Source organism: Triturus cristatus, chromosome 6, assembly GCF_964204655.1.
Source record: "Triturus cristatus chromosome 6, aTriCri1.1, whole genome shotgun sequence".
In the NCBI taxonomy this organism is placed as follows: Eukaryota; Metazoa; Chordata; class Amphibia; order Caudata; family Salamandridae; genus Triturus; species Triturus cristatus.
The window spans coordinates 1230811920-1230836581 of NC_140589.1; the positions used below are offsets into that span (position 1 = coordinate 1230811920).

General features: G+C 43.4%; 1 protein-coding gene across 1 annotated transcript in view; it reads right to left on the reverse strand.

Moving 5' to 3' along the window:
- Positions 1 to 24662, reverse strand: part of SYNJ2 (synaptojanin 2) — a 583647-nt gene that overhangs the window by 443803 nt on the left and 115182 nt on the right. Inside the window, exon 2 of the mRNA XM_085612162.1 lies at positions 4301 to 4387. Within this exon, the coding sequence (XP_085468288.1) occupies positions 4301 to 4387 (87 nt within the window). The remainder of the gene's footprint in view (positions 1 to 4300; positions 4388 to 24662) is intronic.

Sequence of the window (24662 nt, forward strand, 5' to 3'; positions counted from 1 at the left end):
ATACTGACAAAAAGAGGTAGCCAATATAAAAGGTAAAGTAAATATACACAGCATTTCACCAAACATCAGGTGTCTGGAGAAGATATACAAGGATATACTTCTGCAATTTGACAAGTAGGGGAATAAAATTGATATATCATGGATGAAGACTAATATTAACCCTTCCACTGCCAAGATTTCTATGCATATTCTATATACGTTATAAGAGCAGCTTGAGTTAAACAAAGAGGTCCTTGTTATGGTGGCTCTATCTTATGGAGATGGAAGTCTAAATGATGCTAGAGAGGTGGAGGTTGCAAGGTGGCAACTGCGGTGCATAGTAGGGCGTTGTCAGCACCACATATGTACGTGAGTCAAGCCCACAACAAATGTTTGGAGAATTACATTGATTATTTCTATTTTGGACCTAGCTTCCTGGTTCTAGTGAGCATGAGGTCTAGCAGCAGTAAGTCAGATAGGACGGGCATAGGGCATGCCACGAATATGTGAAGGGTCACAGCAAATGTCAAGTGAATGTTAAAGATTTTGTCTTTATAGTTTGTAAACCTTTCCAATACCAGTAGGACATTTGCACAACTAAATAGCATGTAAGCCAAGCCGCCTTTATTTTCTTCACACACTTATCACTTGGAATTAGGTTCAGTATAAAGAGCCTGGATGGTGTTTATTAAGCTCTGGCCATTGATCGGCATCTGCACTGTGCCTAGGAAAGAATCATTTTGAATGCTAATGGTTTGCAATCGATTAAAGTCAAAGTCTCTTTGATAGCCTAGATCTGCTGAGGGATGTATAGATGCAATACCCATTCGGTCTGTAGTGCTGTAAGGAGTTTGGGATTCCTATATACACCTTAGCTGCCAAAAGTCCTGCCGTCCTAGTTTCTTTAGGGTCTCTGGAAGGCCAGGTAGGAGCATGAGAGGGTTTAATCAGCCTAATTTCAATATACATTTTTTAAGTATTAAGAATTTATCAAATCAATATTTGGAAGTGTGTATTTGCCATGCAGTTCCAAAACTGAAGAGATGCGTTGATTTACCCAATTAGGACAGAGGAGGGCATTGCTTTCGAGCTTTACTTCTTGTATCCTGCCATACTGAAATTAGGTTAGAGTTTTAGACTTTATTACTTATTTTTTAAGCCCAACAGCAACAGGGCTTGCACCGTGTCCAGTCGAATGAATGTGCAATAAGCCACAGGGTCGGGATCGATAGAGTTGAAAAAGAAATATTTGGGAACACCAGGTCTTTCTCAACCTCCAGTTTTACCAGGGAAGGTGGAGAACCAAAGAAGTCTTGACGGATGTCTAATTGAACCATTTATGCAAACTGCACCCACGCAGGTGCTTTCCCAGCTGTCATTTCTTAAGTGAAAGTCTAGCTTTCTTGCCATTCATAAAATAAAAACCAATACCCATTAAGCAAAAGAGGTCAAGAAGTCCTCAGATAAGCTAATCAGGAACATGTTTGTCAAGAAATTCATAATAAAGGACATGATAATTGTTAAGGTCTCCAGTCTTCCCCACCCACCACAAGACCTACTTTGGAAAACAAATTTCAACTAGATCTTTACTTTAGCAAGTGCATTTAACCATATCTTGTAAATTGGTGGTGACCCATTTTCCGAGATATTTGATGTATTGAGGATGCCGTTTGAGCCCTCAGTCTTTATCATATCCGGGATACATGGCGGATTTAGCAGAAGCGCTTCCATTTTGTCTTTGACTAGCCACATGACACTAAATATTAATCTATGAATGGAGTTGTGGGTATCTGAAGTAAAGTCTAGGATGTCAGCTGTAAATTCTGCCGTTTCGAGGATGTGCAAGATGAAACTAAGGTCAGAAATATCTGCTGTTTTATCAATAATACATATGAAGTATCTACAACAAGTAAGAGTGAGAGGGGAGCAAGGGGGCATCCCCGGCGTGTACCTTTACCAAGACAGAAGCTGTTGGATCCCTGTATTTGATCAGGGCACTCACATCTTAAATGGGTTTGAACTCATGGCATTGGTGAGGTCACATTCTTCAACTTGTCAGAAGGAACGCAATATGCTCAATCGATTTTAAATTCTCCTGAGAAAATTAGTCCCCAAGGCATTTGGGATGCATTCCTCTAGGAATTTGGAGCAGGAAAACAGCCCCTGGAAATTTAGAGCAGAAAGAAGCCTCCTCCACTGATGGTTTTGGAGGATCAAAGAGATTGTGGTTGCCTCTTCTGTTTCGGTCCTCAAAATCACTGATTTCACATTGAGGTTTTTGAAATTTTCCGTTTGTTAGCTCAGTCCGCATACAATGTTGTGTTCCATTGTATGTCAGCGTACTCACACTCAGGGGCGTAGCATGGGGGTGGGGGAGGGTCACTTGGGCGGTTGCCCAGAGTGCAAAATTCTTAGGGGCGCAAAATTTTAAAAGAAAGTATTGCGCACCTAACCCGTGGACTGTTAGCACTTCCTGCGCTAACGGTGCACGGATTAGGGGGGTGCAATACCTTCTTTTAAAATTTTGCCCCAGGCGCTGGCAACACACGCTACGCCGCTGCTCACTCTAGTTTCCATCTGAGAGACTGAGGGTTGGCTCTCTCAAATCCTTCCCGATTCTGCTATTTCCACCGGCATTAAATCCATGTTTGGTTTTCATGCTCTGTGCATTACTGTGAACCGCCAGCAATTTCTTCAGGATAATATCCAAGCTGAGTTTGGGTCCACTTTGTCTCCAACTGGTGAGTTTAAGTTTGTAGATTTCAGTAGGGTGATTAGCGTAAATCTAGGCATTGAAAACGGAGACCAAATGGAAGTTCATGTGCCTGGACAAGTTGGGTCGGCATAAACAGGTTTTTTAAATGCACAGGCATAACCAGAGGTATTATGGCACTGGAGTAAGGAAAACAATAGGACAGCAATTCACATATATGTATGGTCAGCTTAAAAAGCTGTTTAAATGTTCATTTGTACCAAAAAAATTATGTTCCATTTTCTAGGGCGGAAAAGCCAGGTAGGAAAAGCTGCGACTACAGTTGGATAGATAATGCTAGTCATTTCATAGAGGTACTAGTACATACATGTACTAGTGGGGCCAGAGAACACTGGAAATCTGGACCAAATAATACAAGACCACCATGCATGTGGAGGTTATTGTCATCTGTTACTGCACTCTAGCTGCCAGCCATAGGAAGTTTTCTGGAAAGGGCCTGAATTGTTATACCAGCCTTATTTGTTTTCATTGTCCTCCTGTAGGGCGCTGGTGAACAGCCTCACTAAAGGAGATGCCCTATTATCAGCATATCTGGAACAGTTCAATAGATGAAGCAGGAATTCAGTGGTGGAAGTGGCAGAATTTGGCCTGTTGAGGAAAGATGCTGTGCAGTCATTCATCGCAGATGCTGCAATTTAATAGATACAGCAGTAGGCTCGCCATTTATTTTCACCTTGTTTCCATTGCTCCTATGCTGGTGGTCTGTAACACCGTGCTTAGTTTTAGTGGCAGGAGCAGGCGTCATTATCCTCCAGCTCTGGGTACGAAGGCTATAGGATGTTGCGCTGGACAGCAAGGTCGCGTTGCTCACTGATGGTGCGCCAAAAGGAGAGAACACCGCCCAGGTTAAGGTGGCTTCTGCCACAGTGGTGTTGTGTTTGGGGTCGGATAAAGAGTTTAAGCAGGGCATCAATGTGACATATGGAGGTAGGGCACTTCTCAGTCACAAATTCTGCATTTTTTACATGCTCAGGGATATCACTCCATTGCTGGTAATGGCCATTTGTTTTAGTTTATATGGGAGAGGAGGATTGAGGCTCACAGGGAAGCTGCCATCGTGTGTTCCGTCTCTTTCAGTGGTTAGACCAATAACTACCCTTATCTCATTAATCTCACACTGAAATATGCACCTGGAGCACTAAAGGGCATAACATGCTGTATATTGCCATGTTATGAAATACTGAAATTAATAGCTGGATAATCAAATGTTGGTTTAAGAGCATGTTTTGACTTTCAGCTTTGTAATAAAAGTTAACAACTTTACCATGAGGTATATTCCCTCAAATATGTAGAAACATATACAAATATATAAAAAAAACACAAAAATCTTAGTCTCAGCACAGAAGCCAGAAGTAGAAAGAAGATACATTTCCCAGTTCCTATGGTTTGTCCCATTTGAGCATTTCAGAAGGATAACATCATATTTGATATAATGAGGGTTAAGCAACCTTTAGCAACTTTGCCTTTGCAGGGGACCCTAAACCCTGCCATTGCCCACATGTTCATAAGTCAGCCCCGGAGTCCAAGTTCATCAATACTGTAACTTACCAGACTTTAACCTTAGTTCCCCCAGGCATCCATATGCCGCTTGATGCTTGTCATATTGGCATTTAATTGCCTCGCCTTCCTCAGGAGCTGGAAGAAAAAAAACAGATGGGCAGATCAGTGAGCATTCAACATTCTCTCATTTCTAACACAAATTCTCCAATTAGTCCAACATCCCATGGGAAAAGCTTAGACACATGCAGATCTCAGTTTCCCTTCTCTAATTTGCCATAGGTTGCCAAAATTCTCTAAAAATTGTTTACCGAAGCCTTTTATGACACAGCCTTTTATTGACACACTTTAAGCAGTAGTCTTTCAGAGACTCTTTATCGACCCTACCAATTCTGGTTCCCATGATATTACACCTTTAGGGGTGGGAAAAGTAAGATGAACACATCTAGGGTATCCTGGTGAAGGTCAAAGCTCTGTTAGAAGTGAGGTAAAACAGCATACTTTCCAACTGACACTGGGAAAGAAAAACTGGAAATTCTGTGATAGACGAAAGACAGCGGCTTTAGAAACATTACCAGAAAGGTTACTGAGTTTACAGGAGTAGAAAAGGCAACCTACGCACACAATAAAGGGTTATCATTAAAGGATTGAGCAATGTTTATCGTTTTCCGCTAGGGTCTCTATAAACAAGGCTAGTTCTCATCAGTTTTTACTCACTGGAAACCTCGCCCTTCTGCATCGTTTCTCATCTAGATTACTGAAAGCTCACCAAAGACCAGTGTCACAAAGCTGTGCCACTTATAGCAAAAAATTGAATCATTTTAGGAATTAAGTATACATATCTCTACCACAAAATCACAAACTTAAACACATATATCCTAGATGTTGCAGTCGACAAACTGCTGCATGAGCTAGACATACTTTGTGATATTGATTTTATTACAGATGTGTTTTGTTCAAACACAAAGTAGACAAAAAAAACGAATATATATATATATGCAAATGGTTTACAGCCTTCTCTAAATTAAACAGAATCCTCTTGAAAACATTTGCATTTTTATGGAGAAACCCCTACCACAACTCCGACAGCAACATCTTTCTAAAACAGTTGCGGAAATATAACCGCTTACTCAGCACCACTAAAACGCCATACTACGCTATATCAAAGCACATCCCATAGGACTTTTTTTTGGACTAACGACTGGAGACAAATGGCAAGCCTACGAATTTTTGATTTCTCTGCTGCCTTTTACGGTAGTAGGTGAATTCATAGAAAAACTAAAACATAGAAAGCATATTGGAGGAAACTAAGTAATGTAAGTGAATTTAAATACAGAATGTAAATCAGCATTTAACTGCAGTGGTGGCTCCTCTGCTGTGGCGCAGGAGCGTCACCCCACTGCTTTCGAGCAGTGAAAAGGAAATTTAAAATGATAATAACTTTAAAGTTACTATCATTTTATGTTTCCTTGGCGGGCAGGTGGGCGGGGCTTCTCTGCTCACAGAGCAGGGCAGGGGAGGAGTGGTCTGCCCACTCCTAAGTGTGCAATGACTGTTTGGTTGGCCCTCTTGGGCCGCCCAAACCAGTCATGCACACTTTCCCCTTCCCCATGCAGGCTGCATTACAGCCTGCATGGAGAACATGCCCACCCTTACAGCCCCTGGCTGAGGACGATGACACAGCGCTCAGACCAATCACAACGCTGCATTGCAGGGTTGTGATTAGCTTTGGGCAGAAAGCCTGGCTGCTTGCTTCCGGTTCCTGAAGTCGGAAGCAGGAGAGCGGCAGCAACACCAGAGACGCAAGACCCAGGACCCGGTGGAAAGGTAAGTTATTTTTATTTATTTCTTTTTTGTTAAGTTCCCTCCCGCAATCACAACCCCGATGCAGGAGAGCAGGAGCAACACCAGAGACGCAAGACCCAGGACCCGGTGGAAAGGTAAGTTATTTTTATTTATTTCTTTTTTGTTAAGTTCCCTCCCGCAATCACAACCCCCCCCCCCCGTGCCCTCAGCCCCACCCATGAGCCATGCCGGCCACAACACAATTTAATAGAAACTAAATTAACAGTTGTAACATGTTTACTTAAAAAAAGTCACAACAACCCAAACTCCAGAATAATTTTTTGGTACATAGGTTACAGTTCACATGCAGCACCCACCATTTTAGAAGACAGCTGCTGCATGGGGACAGCGTTTGTCTGAATCGCAGTGCTGAAGGAGCACGCTTCCCTGAGGAAAGAAACTGAGGTTTTCAACATTCCACATGGAGAAAAGATTAAAAGATGGCTGTTTTACACAGATTTGTTTTTTGTTTCTAAAGATTCTGTTGTTTTTTTGTGGATTTTCTATCAACATGGGACTTGGATGCTGAAAGGAATACCAGGTAAAGAGTGCACCCTCTGCTTCCTTCCAGTTAGAATGACATTTGTTCTGATGGAAGATCAACATTATAAACTGCTGTCTCACAAGCACAAGCATGAAATATTTTGAAACGGAATAGTTAAAAATGGGATAAAAATAGCCTTTTTCCAGGACAAAACATTCTTCCAAAAGGTTTTGATTAAACTAAGAAACCAATGTTAAAGCAATAATTCACGAAAAATGTTTCCATTATAAATGGGGCTCCCGGTTTTCCGTTTAAACGGATATTTACATATAAATACAGACGGAAAACTCTTTTTCCTTTGTCTGTATTTATATGTAGAAGCGGTAAAATACTAGCAAACGTAGCGTGCTGCCGTGACACGCCCCTCACCTGCAGGGCCTTACAGTTTCTGATTTGCTTGAGAAATCTTCCAATTAGGGTCTTTTTTGACCTGCTGCCGTGCCCCTGAGCCAAGCGTGGTTCGATCCAGGCCTCACTGTATATCGGCGTGTCTACATTTATCCGGCCCCACCCTCATACCTTTTACCTTTTATTTTTTGGGGGGGGGGGGGGTCACCCCCTACATCCTCCTTTTACGTTCGGGGTGACCACCCTAAGTGCAGAAGGAGGCTCCCGGTCGCCTTTTTTGTTACTGCCCCAGCCCTTCTCTCGCCATCTCCGGGGCTCCGCCACTCGAGTGAGCTCTGCACCAGCCCATCGCCATTTTAAGGCACAGGTAAGTGTATTTTTCCGACGTATGTTATTGGGGGACGGATGAATGGCGGTCGTTACGTAATTGGTGCAGAAAGGTAAAGCGCTCCAATACCTCCGTGCCGAGTTCGCGCTACATTTAAATATGCATCAACGTGTGGCAGAAGAACAATCCTACCACAAACTCTGCAAACACTCCAGCCACTGCATCTTTAAAGCCGAGTGAAGCTTGATGGCAGCCTCACGGTCAGGGCCGGAGTGTTTGCCGAGTTTGTGGCCGGGTTGCTCTTTAAGTGCGGTACACAGTGTACTCTCCCTTTATATTACCAAAACCAAAAATGAATGTGTCCGTACGTAATTGGTGGGAAATGTAAAGCGCTCCAATACCTCCGTGCCGAGTTTGCGCTATATTATTTAAATATGCATCAAATGTGTGGCGGAAGAACAATCCGGCCCAAACTCTGCAAACACTCCAGCCACTGCATCTTTGAAGCCAAGCAAAGCTTGATGGCAGCCTCACAGTCAGGGCCGGAGTGTTTGCCGAGTTTGTGGCCGGGTTGTTCTTTAAGTGCAGTACACAGTGTACTGTCACTTAATAGCACCATTACAACTAAAAATTAATGTGTCCTTAAGTAATTGTGGGCAAATGTAAAGCGCTCCAATAACTCCGTACCGAGTTCGCGCTATATTATTTAAATCCGCAACAACGTGTGGCTGCAAGAAGAATCCGGCCACAAACACTCGTGCCACTGCATCTTCAAATCCAAGAGAAGTTTAATGGCAGCTTCACAGTCAGGGCCGGAGTATTGGCTGAGTTTGTGGCCAGGTTGGTCTTTCAGTGCAAGTACATGGTGTACAGTGTGTGTACATGTCACTTAATCTCCCTGTGCCTACCAAGAAGGAATCTGTCCTTGTGTTACATATTTGGTGTCAAAAACACAGTTAAAGAGAAGGGTCTAAGGGAAATAATATTTAGAGACCTGCCCACATCCTAATCCCCTAATCTACACTTATATAACTACAACACAGGACTGGGGGTCTAAATTTAGGAAAACTTTAGTGATGTATGTCCCTATAGAAGGATAACTGTTCTATCATCCCTGGCAAACCGAGCTGAGCAGGATTCCCATCAAAATACTTCTTAAATATTAGAGCTAAAGTTTTAAGCTCTGTGGATCAGCGTTATCATATGGTTATCCACCACCTCTTAGAGGGCAATCTCTTGATCATAAAGATTGCCTACTACACGGTAGTTGGAGTTACCATGTTTACTGCTATGAATCAATAGCGGGGACAAATGTCAACTCCCCTGATTTTATTAGGTATGAGGAGAGAGTGATTGTCTAGGTGTTCTAGTCTCTCCACACAATCTTTTTAATATTGCACTGCATCACATTATATATATTATTATTACTTTTTCACTAGTTTGTAACACTTGATGGCATCTATTGTTTGCCTTGGTTCGGATTGGCATCCATTAAGAGCATACGAGCTTTCCACAGAGGCAATCTAGATTAATTTCGGTCACACTTTAAAAGTTTTTATTATTTTGGATGAAGGCGGTCAGTTATACTGACGGATTTATGTGGTCTCAATTAGGATTCTGAGTTGTGTGAACACTGATTTGAAATTTCCTAATGCAAGAGTTGACTAGGAGTGGATCACCAACTATAGTGTTTACTACGGCCCTCAGTAGTGATTCAGAATGTAGAGATTTCACAACATTATCAATCCAGACAAGTAAACTCCATACATGTTTTGCATAGTTGTGCTGGGATGAGAAGTGTGGTAAGAGAGCTGAGAAACTTCACAATAGTCATGAGGATAGGAATTGACGTTAATAGAGGTTTGAAGGGCTGAGCCTACGTTCACTCATGCCCTTTTAAATACATTGCGACAAATTCTTTAGGAGAATTAAAAAATCGACATTGGCACATTTAGCAGAGTTGGGCTGAATTATGTGCATAAGATAAATAAGCCACAACTACGGCTTACACTTCTTTAACAAACCAGAAAGAGCCTCAATGTCCTCAAAGTCTCTTGAAATGCACATGTGCTTGTACTACAACGGCAAAGTTTTCAGATAAATGTATTGTGTTGACCAATAACAATCGAGCACATGCGTGCATTGTCAATTTAAATAAATGTGGAAAAATACTAGCTGTAGCGTCGTCTTTTGCTTGTGGCAAAAATAAATATGGATAAATACAGATAAAATGCCCCAAAAATAAATATGGATAAATACAGACGGAAATGGCAAAAAAATAAATACCATAAAACCGGGAGCCCTAAATAAAGTACCGAGGAGTATGTATTTCAAAGAAATCATTTTTGGGGAGCATGGCTTGGAGCCTGAGAAAGATGGTGGCGCTTCGGTGAAGCTCCTCAGAGCGGCACGGATAGAGCACATCGGACTGGTGTCTCGGCAGGACAGGTGAGACATTCGAAGTTGCGGGTGTCTTCCTGGACACGGAGATGTCCTTCCTGACTGTTTTCCTGCATTGTGGAGCTGTTCTCAGGTAATCGGAGTTCCATCCTTGGTGCGACGCTGGAAACGGCCGCCATTTTGTCTACGGTGCAATCCCGGAGCTGCCTCGTGAAAAACGCCAACATATCAACATGTGATATCAGATAAAGTGTTGTGAGATGTACCTCATTAGTTTTACTCTTTTTTCAGAAGGTACCAGCCTGTTTACTCGATAAGAACATCCAGTTTCTTCACAGGTGGATTTTCCTATTAAAATAAAATCCCTGCGTCATTAGTGGCCACCATTTTCATTCTGCATAAGGCTACTCTTCAGATGCATTTTTAATATTTACGCTTCGCTTTCCTATTGTATGTCTGAATTTCTGTCAGCTTATCCTATTCATGACTGTGACATTATTTGTAGTGGGAAGCATTGCCTCTGAAACCTCCCAACTTTAACGCGACATTCCCTCATAGACAATATACTACGTATTTGACCACTACTTTCTGCATTACTTTCTATGGGAAGACTGAAAAAGCTAGGTCCGCCTTCTTTATGCTCTACACAGTCCTTTATCAAAAACTCTAAGGTTTTGCAGAGTTTTCTAAAATGGAGGACTCTCTATTATCCATGGCTAAAGGATCTTCGTCTTCAACTCCTAGTCCTCTTGCAGCAGGGAAAGTCACCATTAAACGCTTGAAGAAGGATCCACCTTCTCCACCAAAGTCCTCCTCTCCTGCCTCCCTGGATTTATTGCTGGAGGAGATCCGTGCTCTTCGACCTTTTATGGAAGAGACAAATACCAAATTGCAGTTCCTCACAGAAAACTGTTCCCAAATGGATGATAGGTTTACAGTGGTAGAGCAAAATGTAACTTCCCTTAATCTCACAGACGCTAAATTCAGTGCTCTCCAGATGCAGGTATCTTCACTTCAAAGACAGGTCGAGGACCTTGAAAACCGAAATAGAAGGAATAACCTACGCATTTATGTCTTACCGAAAAGAACAGAGGGTGCAGATCCACTTCTCTTCTTCAGAACGTTTCTTCCTAAGATACTTCATCTACCGGAAGATACAGTACTCAATATTCAACGAGCTCATAGGCTAGGTCGTCAACTGACTGGTCTATCATCTTCACGAAGACCGAGACAAGTCATCTTGTACTTCCTTGAATATACAGACTTAATAAAGGTCCTTACAGCTGTGAAGGTGAATCAACATATCCTATGGTCAGGTACAACCTTATTCTTCTCACAGGATTAGGTCAAGGCCACAGTGAACAGGCGTAAGGAATTCCTCAACATGAGACCAGAGTTAGGCTCTTTGGGAGCATGTTATGGACGTTTTCATCCATGTCTTTTTAAGGTAACCTATAAGAACAAAACTACAACCTACGAGGACCCAGCCAAGCTGCAAAGATTCATCAATTCATGTAAAACTGAATCTTTGCACCTCTCTGGTGCTTCAACGTCTTCAATCACTTGATGCCAACGATCCTTCAGATCGGCTTCTTCGTCTTCATATATCTATATTGTTGAATTTCCAATATACGACAAACTAGTTTAAAGGTTATCAATATGTTATATTTTGGCTTGTTGTTGTGATTTTCTTTCTAACACATCTATGTTTCTCCTATTTACAGATTTGTTGATATCTATTTCCCCGTTGTTGTTTCGTCACATGTGATGCGGTCTTTCTTTGCCCTCCATTCGGCTGAGCTTGGGTGTGTCATCTACTCCTTGTGGTTTCATCCCCCCCCATCCTAGTTTGGTGTTTTTAGGTATGTTTCATACTTCGTATTTTTGTATTTTCCCCTTACTTATCACTTTATCTTTCTTTCCTTTATTCTTATTCTTCTCTCAGTCATAAACACAATTTAATTTGCTTCCTTGCATCTCAAATGTCACATTTGCACTTATATCTCAATTTTTTTCTCTTTCTTTTTCTAATATGTTCAATTCACTCTGCATATAGTTGGTTTGTTATTTGGTATGCTCTTTGTTGTCTAAAGATGTACATTGATTAGTGTCTTCTATTTATTTTCTTACTTGTCTTATGTAATTGAATATTGTCTCTTGGAATGTCAGAGGTTTGCATTCGCCTATTAAAAGGCAAAGGGTGTTACACATCTAGCTAAATTGGGAGTGGACATAGCCTGTTTACAGGAATCTCATTTAACAGCAGAGGAATCAACAAAATTAAGGAGAGGACGGGTAGGGGAGGTGTTTTATTCACCCGGGGACAGTAAATGCAATGGGGTTTTAACTCTCTGTCGTAAATCGCTTTCTGTTAAATTACTTTCACAATGTTCTGATGAATATGGTTGTTTACTAAACTGTTGATTGGGAATGCTCCAATCTCTTCACTTAATATATATGCTCCCACAGCTGGGGACTCCTTTTTTTGGACATACTTAGCTCAACAAATCGCACATTGTATTGATGAAACTCTAGCCTTACAGGCAATTGTAATCAAGTTTTCGACCCTTTCTTAGATTGTAATTAAATGGTCTCCTTTGTTCCCCATAAAGCTGATAAGCCTTTCATACACACTATTAAACAAAATAAGCTTACAGATGCTTGGAGACTTTGTAATCCTACCACAAAGGAATACACCTACTACTCTCCGATCCATCATACCCAATTCCGAATTGATTTTTTTTTATGTCACATAATATTTCTCAATCATTAATGGCAGTGGATATTGTTCCATTCAAATATCCGATCACGCTCCTATTACCATTCAGCTTGATATTTTACAGAAACCCAACACTCTTCGAAAATCGCATTTAAATAATGCTCTCCTTTTAGATCCAACATTCACCTCCTCTTCAATGAATTTTTTTTCTTTAATCAATCTGATACTCTACGTTTTCATGTGGTGTGGGATGCTTTTAAAGCAGCAGCTAGAGATTTTATTATTGGCTATGTTTTTAAAAAACGTAAAAAGTTGCAAGAACTTACCAAAACCCTTTTAGCCAAGATAAAGAGACTGGAGCATTATTTCTACTCTTTCAAGTCAAAACATTGTTTAGCAGAACTTATAAATGTCAAATTTCAGTTTAACAAGGAATCGACCAACAATGCTTTAACATATTTATTAAACTCCAGTGCATAATTTTATGGGGGCCAGAATAAAGCTGGGAAAACATTAGCTAATTATTTGAAAGGTAAACACAATACACTTAATATAGAGTCCATTATGGATGAGCAACAAACATTGAAATTTAAAGAGGATGACATTTTAAATGAATTTCTCCAATTTTATTAGACGTTATACTCATCAGAAATTCCCCCCTCAGAACATCACAGTTTTTATCTGGTTTTCAGCAGCCTTCTAAAGTTCGACCAGATTTTACGATCTTGAGTCTGACCTATCACATAAGGAACTCCTTACCACATTACAGACACTTAAAAAAAATATAGCCCCAGGACCAGATGGCTTTACTGTTGAGTTTGTTTTATACATTTTGCATATTTATTACTCCCCAAATTGCATAATCTTTTAAATTCCTTTCTGTACTCAGGTGAATCCTCGGGCTCCTTTTCAGGCGCCCTAATTTGTCTTATTCCTAAGGAAGGGAAAGACTTATGGTGTTGTAAAGATTTTTGACCTATTTCTCTAGTTAGCATCAACTACAAACATTTTTCAAATGCTTTAGCCATACATTTAGAGTCCCATTTACCTGATTTATTAGGAATGGAACAATCTGGATTTGTCAAAGGTCGTCTTATTACAGACAATACTTGTTTGTTTCTTGACAGTCTGTCTAAATCCTCCCATGTCCCACATTCCTTAGCAGCAGTAGCATTAGACGCAGAAAAAGCATTCGATAGAGTGGAATGGCCTTACCTTTTTCACAAACTTAAGTGGTTCAGATTTGGACCTAAAATCATTTCCTTACTATCACATTTATATTCTAGTCAAGAGCGGCAGTGTGTGCAAACGATGGTACATCTTCCTATTTTAATCTAGGCAGAGGTGTTCGTCAGGGTTGTCCATTGTCACAGTTTCTTTTTAATTTAGCCTTAGAACCTTTTTTGTCATGAATCCATCAAAATAAGGATATCCATGGATTTGACTTTAAAAATACTCAAATCAAATGGGCGGCATATGTCAATGATGTATTATTTATCTCACAACCCCAGTCCTCTCTTCCCGCATTTCTACAAGAAGTTGATTCCTTTGCAGCTGTCTCCGGATATAAATTAAGTAAAGATAAATGCGAAATATTACCTTTAACAAAATATACTTTTAAAGTCGATTTCGCTGTCTCCAATTTCACTTGGAGCCCTCAACATATTAAGTACTTAGGTTTACATTTACTCCTTCTATCCCAGGAACAATGTCATGTTGTATGGATAACTGTATACAAAGAATATCCTCTTTGACCACTAAATGGCACCCTTTATACTTATCTTGGTGGGGTCATCTAGATACCATAAAGATGATGCTGTCCCATATAATTCTTTACACAATTTCCAATATCCCAACATCTATCCCCTTAAAAATGTTTAAGAAAATACATTTTATATTGTCCTCTTTTTTATGGAGTAATAAAAAAAATCAAGTATTCCTTTACCAAAATTGATCTGTCCAAAATCAGAAGGTGGTGTTAATTTCCCCGATTTCCCTATATACCAAAAATCTTTTTTACTTTGTCAAGCATCAAGATGGCTCTCTGAGCCTTCCTGGATTGCCCTCTCTGGGCTGAACTTGAACGTTCTTTTCCCTCTTCCTTCTCATTTCAAGAGTATTTATCTTTCTCCCACAAGCCACAATCCCTATCTACTCCTGTAATTAAACACACACCTAGAATTTTGAAGCCCAATTCTTCGCTAGACCCCATGAATTGGACTTCTTTCTCCAGATCCACAATATGGTATAATAATATGATATTGATACATGGAAAGCTTTTGTATTGCAAATCCTGGAGGCAAAGAGGTTTAATCTGGGTACATCAACTATACGCACATAACGAGATTATGTCTTTCATGCAAGCTAGTGGACTTTTTAGCCTACCTACGTCTTTCCAACCTAAATATCTCCTTCCGAAACAAGCTATTCTAACTGCTCATGCCCAATGCACACTTCCAAACCCCCTTAAAGATCCTACATCCTCACCGGTTAACAAATTACACTCTCTTCTATGCATCGACCCCAAGGCCTCTGTAATTTATAATTATTTACGTACCTCATGCAATATACGAGAAAAAACTACGGTGGAGCTCTCTTGGGAACAAGATACGGAGGTTAGTTGGTCTACAGCTATATGGAACAGAATATGGTCTAAACTCAGAAAATCTTCTAGAGCAGCAAACACCACACAGACCCTTTTCTTTATATATAATAGACTTTTGCTATCCTCGGTTACTTTAAATGCAAGACACACTGAGCTCTCTGATGCCTGCTGGACATGTTCCTCCCCACATGCAGATTTACACCATTTACTTTTTACGTGCCCACCGGTTCATAATTTTTGGAAAAACGTGTGGTCTCAAATTAACTCTATCTTTGACTCCAGATGCCCTTCCTCTATTTCTCACGTGTTTTTGGGAAGCTTATCTCCTGTCTGAGCAGACTGCAATTCTAACACAAAGATAGTAGACTTATTGTTTGGCAGTCGCCTTTCAACAAATAACCAAAAACTGGAAAGATTTTACCAATTTATCTTATCAAGCATAGGTTAGATACAACTTTTGTATATCCTATTCATATGGCAGCGAAACGCTTGAATTTATGGTCACCCATCACACTGTTTATTGATGCTAGTGCTAGACGTTCCCTCTCCCTGACTCCTTTACAACAAGACGTTTCTAAACCTCCATGACTTTCCTTACGTTGAAATTATATTAACCTGGTCATTTTGTATTCTGTATTATGATCTCTGTATGAATTGCAACCTTCTTTTGTTTACACCGATCGATTTGCATATCCCGATCATTTTTTCTTTAAAGCTGTGCTAAACTGATCTATACACACAACTATGTTGTTACTCAGTTTTAGCTTGGTTCATGTGACTATGTATTGTTACATTGTCCTGTGACTTTTAATTTCCTCAATAAGCTTATTTTTGAACTGTAAAGAAAATATTTTCCATTAATTAACGTACAACCGCCGCTTACACCATAAACCATAACATCCCATATTGCCTATTACCCTGTTCTGCAGAAATTATGTTTTGGCATTAATTTCTTATTGGTAGGAGCCCAAATCATTAGCCACTCCTTGCCTATACTCTCATTATGTGGCACCCCTCAAGGTTTAATTATTTCCACGATATAATACAGTCTTTATCTTTACCGTCCAATAGCCCTTGATACGAATGAGCAGCAACCTTTTGAAAGTGAATCATTCCAATTCTAAAATTCTGCAAGCGCGGTTCTTGAGATAGCCAACTTTGGTCACCATTGCTAGGCGAGCATCCCAAACCTGTTCAATCTGTCTGCCGCTTGAGCACCATTCAACACTCACAATTGTCTCCTTAGCCTGTGGCTGAATCCTGCTTTTTTCACCTGAAAACCCTCAAAAGATTAGTATTCTTTTCATGTAAGGTAGTGCAGTGTTAGAGGCACTCTTGTGGTTTGAGACCCTGTGATGACCTTTGACTACCATTATTTTAACTGACTTTAGTGTGTTATTTTATCCTAGCCTGGATGTACGAGATGGTCCTGCATATGCCTGCTTCTCTTCTTTCTTGTAATCTTGCTGTCTTTCAGTAGGAGCTGTCACGGAGTAGAATAGCCTTGGCAAGAGCAGAGCGTGTGGGATGTGCATTTGAAAGCATGAAAGGGAGAGAGAGGTGTGGAATGTACTCTTTGGTTTCGAAGTGCAGTGTTGTGGGCGGTGATGCACACATGTGCTCTGTGTTGTATGAGAATTATGAAGTGCTTACTATTGGCTTTGACATGGCCACATGTCATCCTTTTTCCTGACTTTGCCTTGCTTCAGCTTTTCTGCATGCACAGCAGTGCTTGCAAGTTGCTTGGGTTATTCCCGCTCAAGGTATTTCTGTTTTTGTGTGGGATTGTTTATGTACTGTGAGCTTTGTCAAGATAGAGGCTGGAACATGCGTGATTCAGAGAAGGGGATGTGAGAGCTCTTTCCTGCCGTGGGAAGGCTTGCTTGGAACCTGGCAAGTTCTGGTAGATTCCTCCTGCCCAGGGGGAGGTCTTTCTCGAACCTTCTGGTGTTTTTAAAGCTGAGGGTTGTGGACTTAGAAACCGGGCGTTTGGAATCCGAGCGAGGACGGACAAGTCTATCTCGGAGCGTGGACCCTGGTTGCTGAGGCTCTCAATCACGGCTGTTTACTTCCCCAGTTTGCGATGCAGTGTTTTTTGCACCAGGTGATGTATTGAGTTTTGATTATTGCCATTGTGATATTTGGCCAGTGGCTTTGATCATTTAAGGTGTTTTCTTTGTGATATAAAGCGATACCAAAGGAGATGATGGACAGAGCGCTTGAGCAAATCAAACACTTACCCCTAGTCAACTGATCTGGGTTTAATCCATCATCATTCTTTAGCTCACTTCACCACCCCAGTTCAGACATGGCCATATGCAAATCAGTCTGACCCTGTGCCTCACGGGAACAGTGAAAAAGGTTGAAGCGTGCATTGACTCCAACACTCGGACGCACTGCAAAATCCAAAGTGTGCAAAAATTACACCAAATTAATCCAAAAGTTAATCCCTTTATTCCTTTTATCAAAAAAATCATTGCTTTTCATCCTGTTACATGGTGAACGATAATGTATATACAGCTTCTACACCGGCAGATATGCCGTTAGGCCTTTTTCTGTCGCATGCCTCATACATAAATGAATCATTAGTGATCAATCTTCCCAATGCATTTCGGGCATTCTTTAATATCCCTTCTTCAGGGGTTCACTGAAAGTTAAAAAAAATAATAACCGTCAGATGTAATACACAAATTAAGACGTACATTTAAATAATCAGTACTTCATCACATGCCTACAATCAACGTTTACTCTCTATGCGCGTTATTTAAGCGCTACGATCTCCCGCCCAAACAAGTCTCTCCCCAAACTTCTGGTCTTTACCCTTGTTCCCACCCTTGTCAGAGTTTTTGGAATCCTGCTTCTTGGAGTCACCACCTTGGTTCTGAACCTTCTGCCTCACCCTGGTTCTGACCCATTTGTCTGCCTTCTGACCCAATTCTTGGGGAGATGTCAGATCAGAGTCCACCAGGTACTGATGCAACAGCTGATTTTGACAATTATTAAGGATCTGCTCCCTCATAATCAAATTGTATAATCATTTAAAATCACACACTTTACTGCCAAGTAACCAGCCCTCCAGAGCCTTAGTAGCACAATCTACAAAGTCAGCCCAGTCTTGAGTCTGTGCCTTTTAGGTATCCCTGAACTTCAACCTGTACTGTTCAGTGGTTAGGCCAAACCGATCTATCAGGGCACTCTTCAAGACTTTGTAATTGTCAGCATCCTCTTCTCTAACAGTGAGGAGCTTGTCACTACCTTTGTCTGCAAAGGAGAACCACAAGATTGCTGCCCACTGCTCCTGAGGGACCCTCTGTACTTTACAGGCCCTTTCCAGTGCAGTTATCCATTTGTGGATGTCATCCCCACTCTGGTATGGAGGGACAATCTTGTTCAGGTTCCTATGGTCATGAGTATGCTCTCTACCTCTAGGGACACTGTTGCTGCCACCACGGTGTTCTAGCCCCCATTTATGTGAAGCTCTCTGGAGCTCCAGGGATTCCTTGTCCAATGCTAACTGTTCTCTCTTAATCCCAAGCTTAGCTTCCTCAAACTGGATCAGTCTGCATTTTCTCTCCTAAGAGGACTCCCTCCTCTGTGGGAAAATGGTCCTACGAGAGACAGAGGTCCCTCCAGATGCACCAGACTGATTAGACTCCATTGAAGGAGAACTTGATCTTCTTGGCACACCACCAACCCTTCCAGGTGGGGTATAGAGAGGGCCACTGAGACCTTCTCCCTCACCTTCAGGATGGATTGGATTTTCCAGGTTAGAATTATTTTGATCCTCCGGGTCAGAGTCCTGGTCATAGGTGTGGTCACCTCTTGGCCTTTCCCCTTCTGCTGGCCCACCCATCTTGCCTACCTCATCAGACCCTGGGGTCTTCCTAAGGTCCTCTGCAAGCAACGTCTGAATGAGATGTTGTGCTGTTGGGCTTTCCCCTGTCTTCAATTTCTTGAGGAACACATGGTCCTCAACTCTTGGTATGTCACATGATCATACTTAGAGGGGAGAGACCCACTGGGTTCTGCCCTTGAAGACATGACTAGTGTGGTGTGGTGTATGCACCTACCTACTCTAGTGAGGCCTACTAAACTCTCTTTTTTTTTTTTTTGAAAAAAGTTTTATTGTGCAGAGAAAAGGTTACAAGCACGGGCCTACAACCGCCAGGGCCGGCCGCTAGTAGTTAAAGTGGTCAAGCAGATCAAAAAAACAATGACTGGCCCACAGGGGCTCCGCCATATCACAGTAGATCAGACTACACATAAGGGAAGTCAGGATACACACTTTTAATATAAATAACAACAAAAATAAAGAAAAACAAAAAGCAAGGCGAAACGACTTGAAATGGGCGTCGAACCACAGCCGGGGGAGTCCACACCCGACCACCCGAGGGTGGTCAATAAAAGAAGGCCTGAGAGGGAGGGGGGGGCCACGGGAGAACCAAATCTGTAATCCAAAGTACGAGATAAGCAAGGAACCCTCAAGGATCAGGGGGACGAGGCAACCCCAGACGTATCCACCAGGGGGGGCGCACAGATAGACCCGCGATACACGTTCCACTGCCCCCAGATTCTACCCCAAGCCCCCGGTTTACCACGAGCCACATACACAGTTTTCTCCCTGAACATGCACCAGTCCATGTTCTCCTTCCATACTGACACGGTGGGAGGCCGTTGGGAACCCCAAAGCTGCGCTATATCTCTCTTTGCAATCATGTTCCCCAAGGCCGCCCACCGAGCCTGAGCTGCATTATAGTCATTGGGCTCCCATACATTCAGCACACAACAACGCACCTCCGGCAGCAGAGCGACCCCGGTGACTCGTCTCATAATATCATGCACCTGGCGCCAATATTCCGCCACCTCGCGGCATTCCCATAGAATGTGGAGAAAGGTGGCACTGAGCCCGCAGCCACGCTTACAGAGTCCGTCGTCAGAGAACCCCATCGAGACCAAGCGGGGGCCCGTCACATATACACGATGGAGAATCTTAAGCTGGACCAGACGGAGACGGGCCGGGATGGCCACCTCCTTAGGGGATGACAGTGCAGTCTGCCAATCCTCGTCGTCCAACTCCACCCCATCTCCCGTCCATGCCTCCCGAAGACGCACCAAGAGGTCCGCCCGATTGTTTATCAGTTTTTTGTAAATCAGGGAGATAGTACTGGTCGGGGACGTGACCATCGAGTATGCGGTCCTCGAGAGGCGAAGAAGCAGGGACCGTGGTCCCCTCCCCAAAGACCGAGAGCAGGGCGTGCCGAACCTGTGCATAACGGAAGAACTCTCTTTCACTAAGCTCGTGCTCGCTCTGGAGCACCGCGAAGGATTTAACCGCACCTTTAACCCACAGGTCCCCCACTCTGCTGATGCCGATCGTGTCCCAGCGCTCGAAGCCTTTCGTTGTCCAGAGGCTTCCCAAGCGTTCTGAGGCGAATAAAGGAGTGGCACACGTTAAACGCTCACTCCAGCCCATCGCTACGTTCGCCGCCTTCCACACACGCACCGCAATCCTAGTAGGGCCCGTAAGGGTCCTACCAGCGGATCAAGAGTAAAGCGCTCTGTTATAGTTACCGCCGGGAAGCAGGAATTTATCCATCTCATATGCCGGGTTCAAACCAGGAGCATACGTAGCATGGTTAATGGCAGACAGCTGGGAGGCCCAATAGTACCGTCTAATATCAGGAAGCGCGATGCCCCCGTCATACCAGGGGAGAGTCAGCTTTGCCAAAGCGATACGCGCTCGCCCGTCCCACACCAGTCTCCTCTGCAAACTCTCCACTTCCCTAAAGTAGGCCGCCGGAATGACATCAAAGGAGTTCTGGAGTGCATAAAGAAATCTGGGAAGGGACATCATTTTAAACAGCGCCGCGCGACCAAGTGGAGACAAGGGCAACTTATACCACTGAGCCGTATCCGCCCTCAAACGCCGGAGTGGAGACAGGAGATTCTGCTCATAGCGGACCGCCGGATCCAACGAAACGTACACCCCCAGGTATTTAAAGCCGGACTGAGATATTTGGAGCGGAAGCCGAGGCGGCAAGAGAGGAAGGCCACCAGAGATAGGATACACACAAGATTTGGACCAATTAATTATCAGACCCAAATTTTTCCCGAAGGAAGTAAGGACATCAAAGAGAACATTGAGCGACGTCCGCGGAGAGGTGAGATACAAGAGAATATCATCCGCGTACAATGAGACCCGGTCCTCAAAGCCCGGGGCCCACCGGAGCCCCCTAATCGAGGGCTCCCAACGGAGCCAGGCAGCGAGCGGTTCCAAGGCGAGAGCAAAGAGCAGCGGGGACAACGGGCACCCCTGCCTAGTTCCCCTCCCGAGAGCGAAAGGCCGAGAAACCCGCCCATTGACAACAACCTGAGCCATTGGTCCAGCAAAAAGGAGCTTCACCCAGCTAAGGAACCCCTCCCCAAAACCAAACTTCGCCAAGACGGCCCAAAGGAATGGCCACTCAATGGTATCAAAGGCCATCGTGGCGTCTAAGGAAACCAATATGGCCGGTTCAGAGAAGTACTCCGCCCTAGCGAGGACGCCGTGCAGACGCCGTAAGTTGAGAGCGGTATTACGATGTGGGATGAAGCCGCATTGATCCGGATGTATCAAGTCACATATAACGCTCAGCAAGCGATTAGCGAGGACCTTAGCAAGGATTTTGGGTTCGGCATTTAGTAGGGAAATAGGCCTATATGAGGCACAGCGGTCACGTGGCTTACCATCCTTGGGAATCACCACTATAGTAGCCAGACGCTGGTCGTCGGGAAGGGAACCCCTCTCGAGCGACTCCTGAAACATATGACGGAGGAAAGGCGCGATTTTATCCGGGCGTAATTTATACAGTTCAATCGGCAGGCCGTTGGGGCCCATAGCCTTGCCCGAGCGAAGGGAGCGAATCGCAGTAGCATACTAAACTCTCTTGAGTTGTAGAAAGGGTGTGCTAAGCCCTTGACACACAACTCTAAGTTCAGTAGAACTTCCTGTATTCTAAACTTGATTTAGATGTACCCATGTACCTATAGTGGTTTTCAGGTAGTCACTCAATTGAGATTATCTGGTAAAGCAATAGCAAGCTTGAATCCCACCGCTGCACACCAATGTGAGACATTGGCCTGGCATATGCGGTCCACTAGTTATAGTGGGCACCTTGCACCAGTCCAAACAACCCTTATTGATGATAGGTTTAAAGACAACCTTTATTGAAAGCTATGCTAATGGTAGTGTAATAATGAAGCATCAATCAGGTAGCTAGGTAACGTAGAACAGGTTGTACATTTATTAGGCAGGTTACAGGATCAAATAAGATGGTAAGATCTCTAGTAAAGCCTCTGTTAAGTCCATATATAAGAGCCCATTAGATCTCTTGTAGAGCCTCTGTTAAGTCCCTATGAGAGCCCATTAGATCTCTTGTAGAGCCCCACCAGGAGCAGCCTCCCTGCTGCTCAGCCCATCTCTTCCAACTGCCAACTCCACCAGTCCCTCACACCCAACATTCTAAGTGACATCACTCATGGCTGAGCAGCAAGGGACAGAATAGTAATAAGGAAGATGCACACAACACAACAGGTTATAACACATCTCCCTTCCTTACGAAAACTAAGCATAAAGATACAAAAGCATAAAAACAAGACATCACCAAAAATTCCATGGCTTACATAAACAGAAATTCATTATGCAAGTGAACATACATCAAATCAGAAGATATCTACAAGAAAAACACTAAAGCAACAGAATAATGAACCCATCCCCCTCCCTAAGGAAACTAAATAGATGGGTACACACCACCAACATAAGGGAAAACACCACCTCCCTAAAACTCAGAAATAGGGGAACAACGTCACCCTATAGGGGAAAAACACCTCCCTTAAATACAGAAATAGGGGAACTACGTCACCCTATAGGGAAAAAACACCTCCCTTAAAAACAGAAATAGGGAAAATAAACCTCCCTATGATACTCCATCACGCAAAACTCAGAAATAGGGGAACAACGTCACCCTATAGGGGAAAAACACCTCCCTTAAATACAGAAATAGGGAAAATAAACCTCCCTATGATACTCCATCACGCAAAACTCAGAAATAGGGGAACAACGTCACCCTATAGGGGAGAAACACCTCCCAAAACTCTGAAATAGGGAAAATAAACCTCCCTATGATACAAAACACAGAAATAGGGGATCAAGATGGTAAGATCTCTAGTAAAGCCTCTGTTAAGTCCATATATAAGAGCCCATTAGATATCTTGTAGAGCCTCTGTTAAGTCCCTATGAGAGCCCATTAGATCTCTTGTAGAGCCCCACCAGGAGCAGCCTCCCTGCTGCTCAGCCCATCTCTTCCAACTGCCAACTCCACCAGTCCCTCACACCCAACATTCTAAGTGACATCACTCATGGCTGAGCAGCAAGGGACAGAATAGTAATAAGGAAGATGCACACAACACAACAGGTTATAACAGGTAGCTATGGAGAGCAGCCTTCAGGCTAAGTCTTGAAGGAGTGTAAACCACGACTTGACTAGACTCAGTGCCTAGAGCACGTAGAATCGCTGGGACCCCAAGGAACCACCCAAGGTAGTGACACAGAAGACCCACGGGGGATGCGTGCAATGTGAGAACACAGGCGCGAGCCCAGTACTATTCAATGGGAAAGTCGCGGTTGGAATTTTAGACGTTAAGGACACTTAGGACAGGACTTTGAGCAAACCCCTTTAGACTTAGGGGGTTCTAGGGCCAGCACCCATGGGAGCACCAGAGTACTCGAGTGACCTTACCCAGGGAAGCTGGGTGCATAGGTGTCAAATGGTGTCGGGAATCGTCTTTAATTGCAATGGCGATCTGATGCAAAGTGCTGCTGCCGGGAAGGAGAGAAGTGTCCGGTGTGATCCAAGACTGGATCGAAGATCAGAAGAACCTGAAAGCAGAGGGGACAGAGTCTGGGTCACTTGGCAGTGACCAGGGACACGATAGACGAATGCCCACCGATGTCTGGTGTTTCAGGTGCGAAGAGGTGAATCTTGACTCTGCAGCCACGAGGACCAGGAGGCGTTGATGACCAGGAGCTGGATTTGAGCTGTCCCACGAAGGATGTCAAGTGCTGCGGTGTCGGTGCCCGGATTGGACCCAACAAGCCTTGGCAACAGCAACCCACGCAGGAAGAGAAAAGTTGCTTCGGTGTGGACCAGCAAGGTCCTGGGGATTCCCCAAGCGATGGAGAGTCAGGGCACATCTGGGGCAACCAGATAAGCCCAATTAGAAGTAAAGAGTTGCCTTCACAGAGACCCACCAGTCGACGGACTAGGGATCGCGTAGGGACCTCAAGAGAAAACACAAAGGGCAAGCTCACGGAACACTCGTGGACTGTAAACGGGCAATCTTCGGTGCAAATGCTGCTCGGGGTCCGTGCTACAAGTAACCCAAAGCTCAGCTGCAGGAGTCGCTGGAAAGCTGATGCTTCTGCAAATGGTCGCTGTGTCCAGGGGTTCGGGTTGCATGGTCTTCCACGAGGGATACAGGCCTCAGAATTGCTGAGCGCACAGATCGACCTCAGAGACCATGAAACCCGCCTTCTGTGTTGCTAAATTCTTCGGATTCCGGCGGGAGCCTCGGAGATGCAAACCG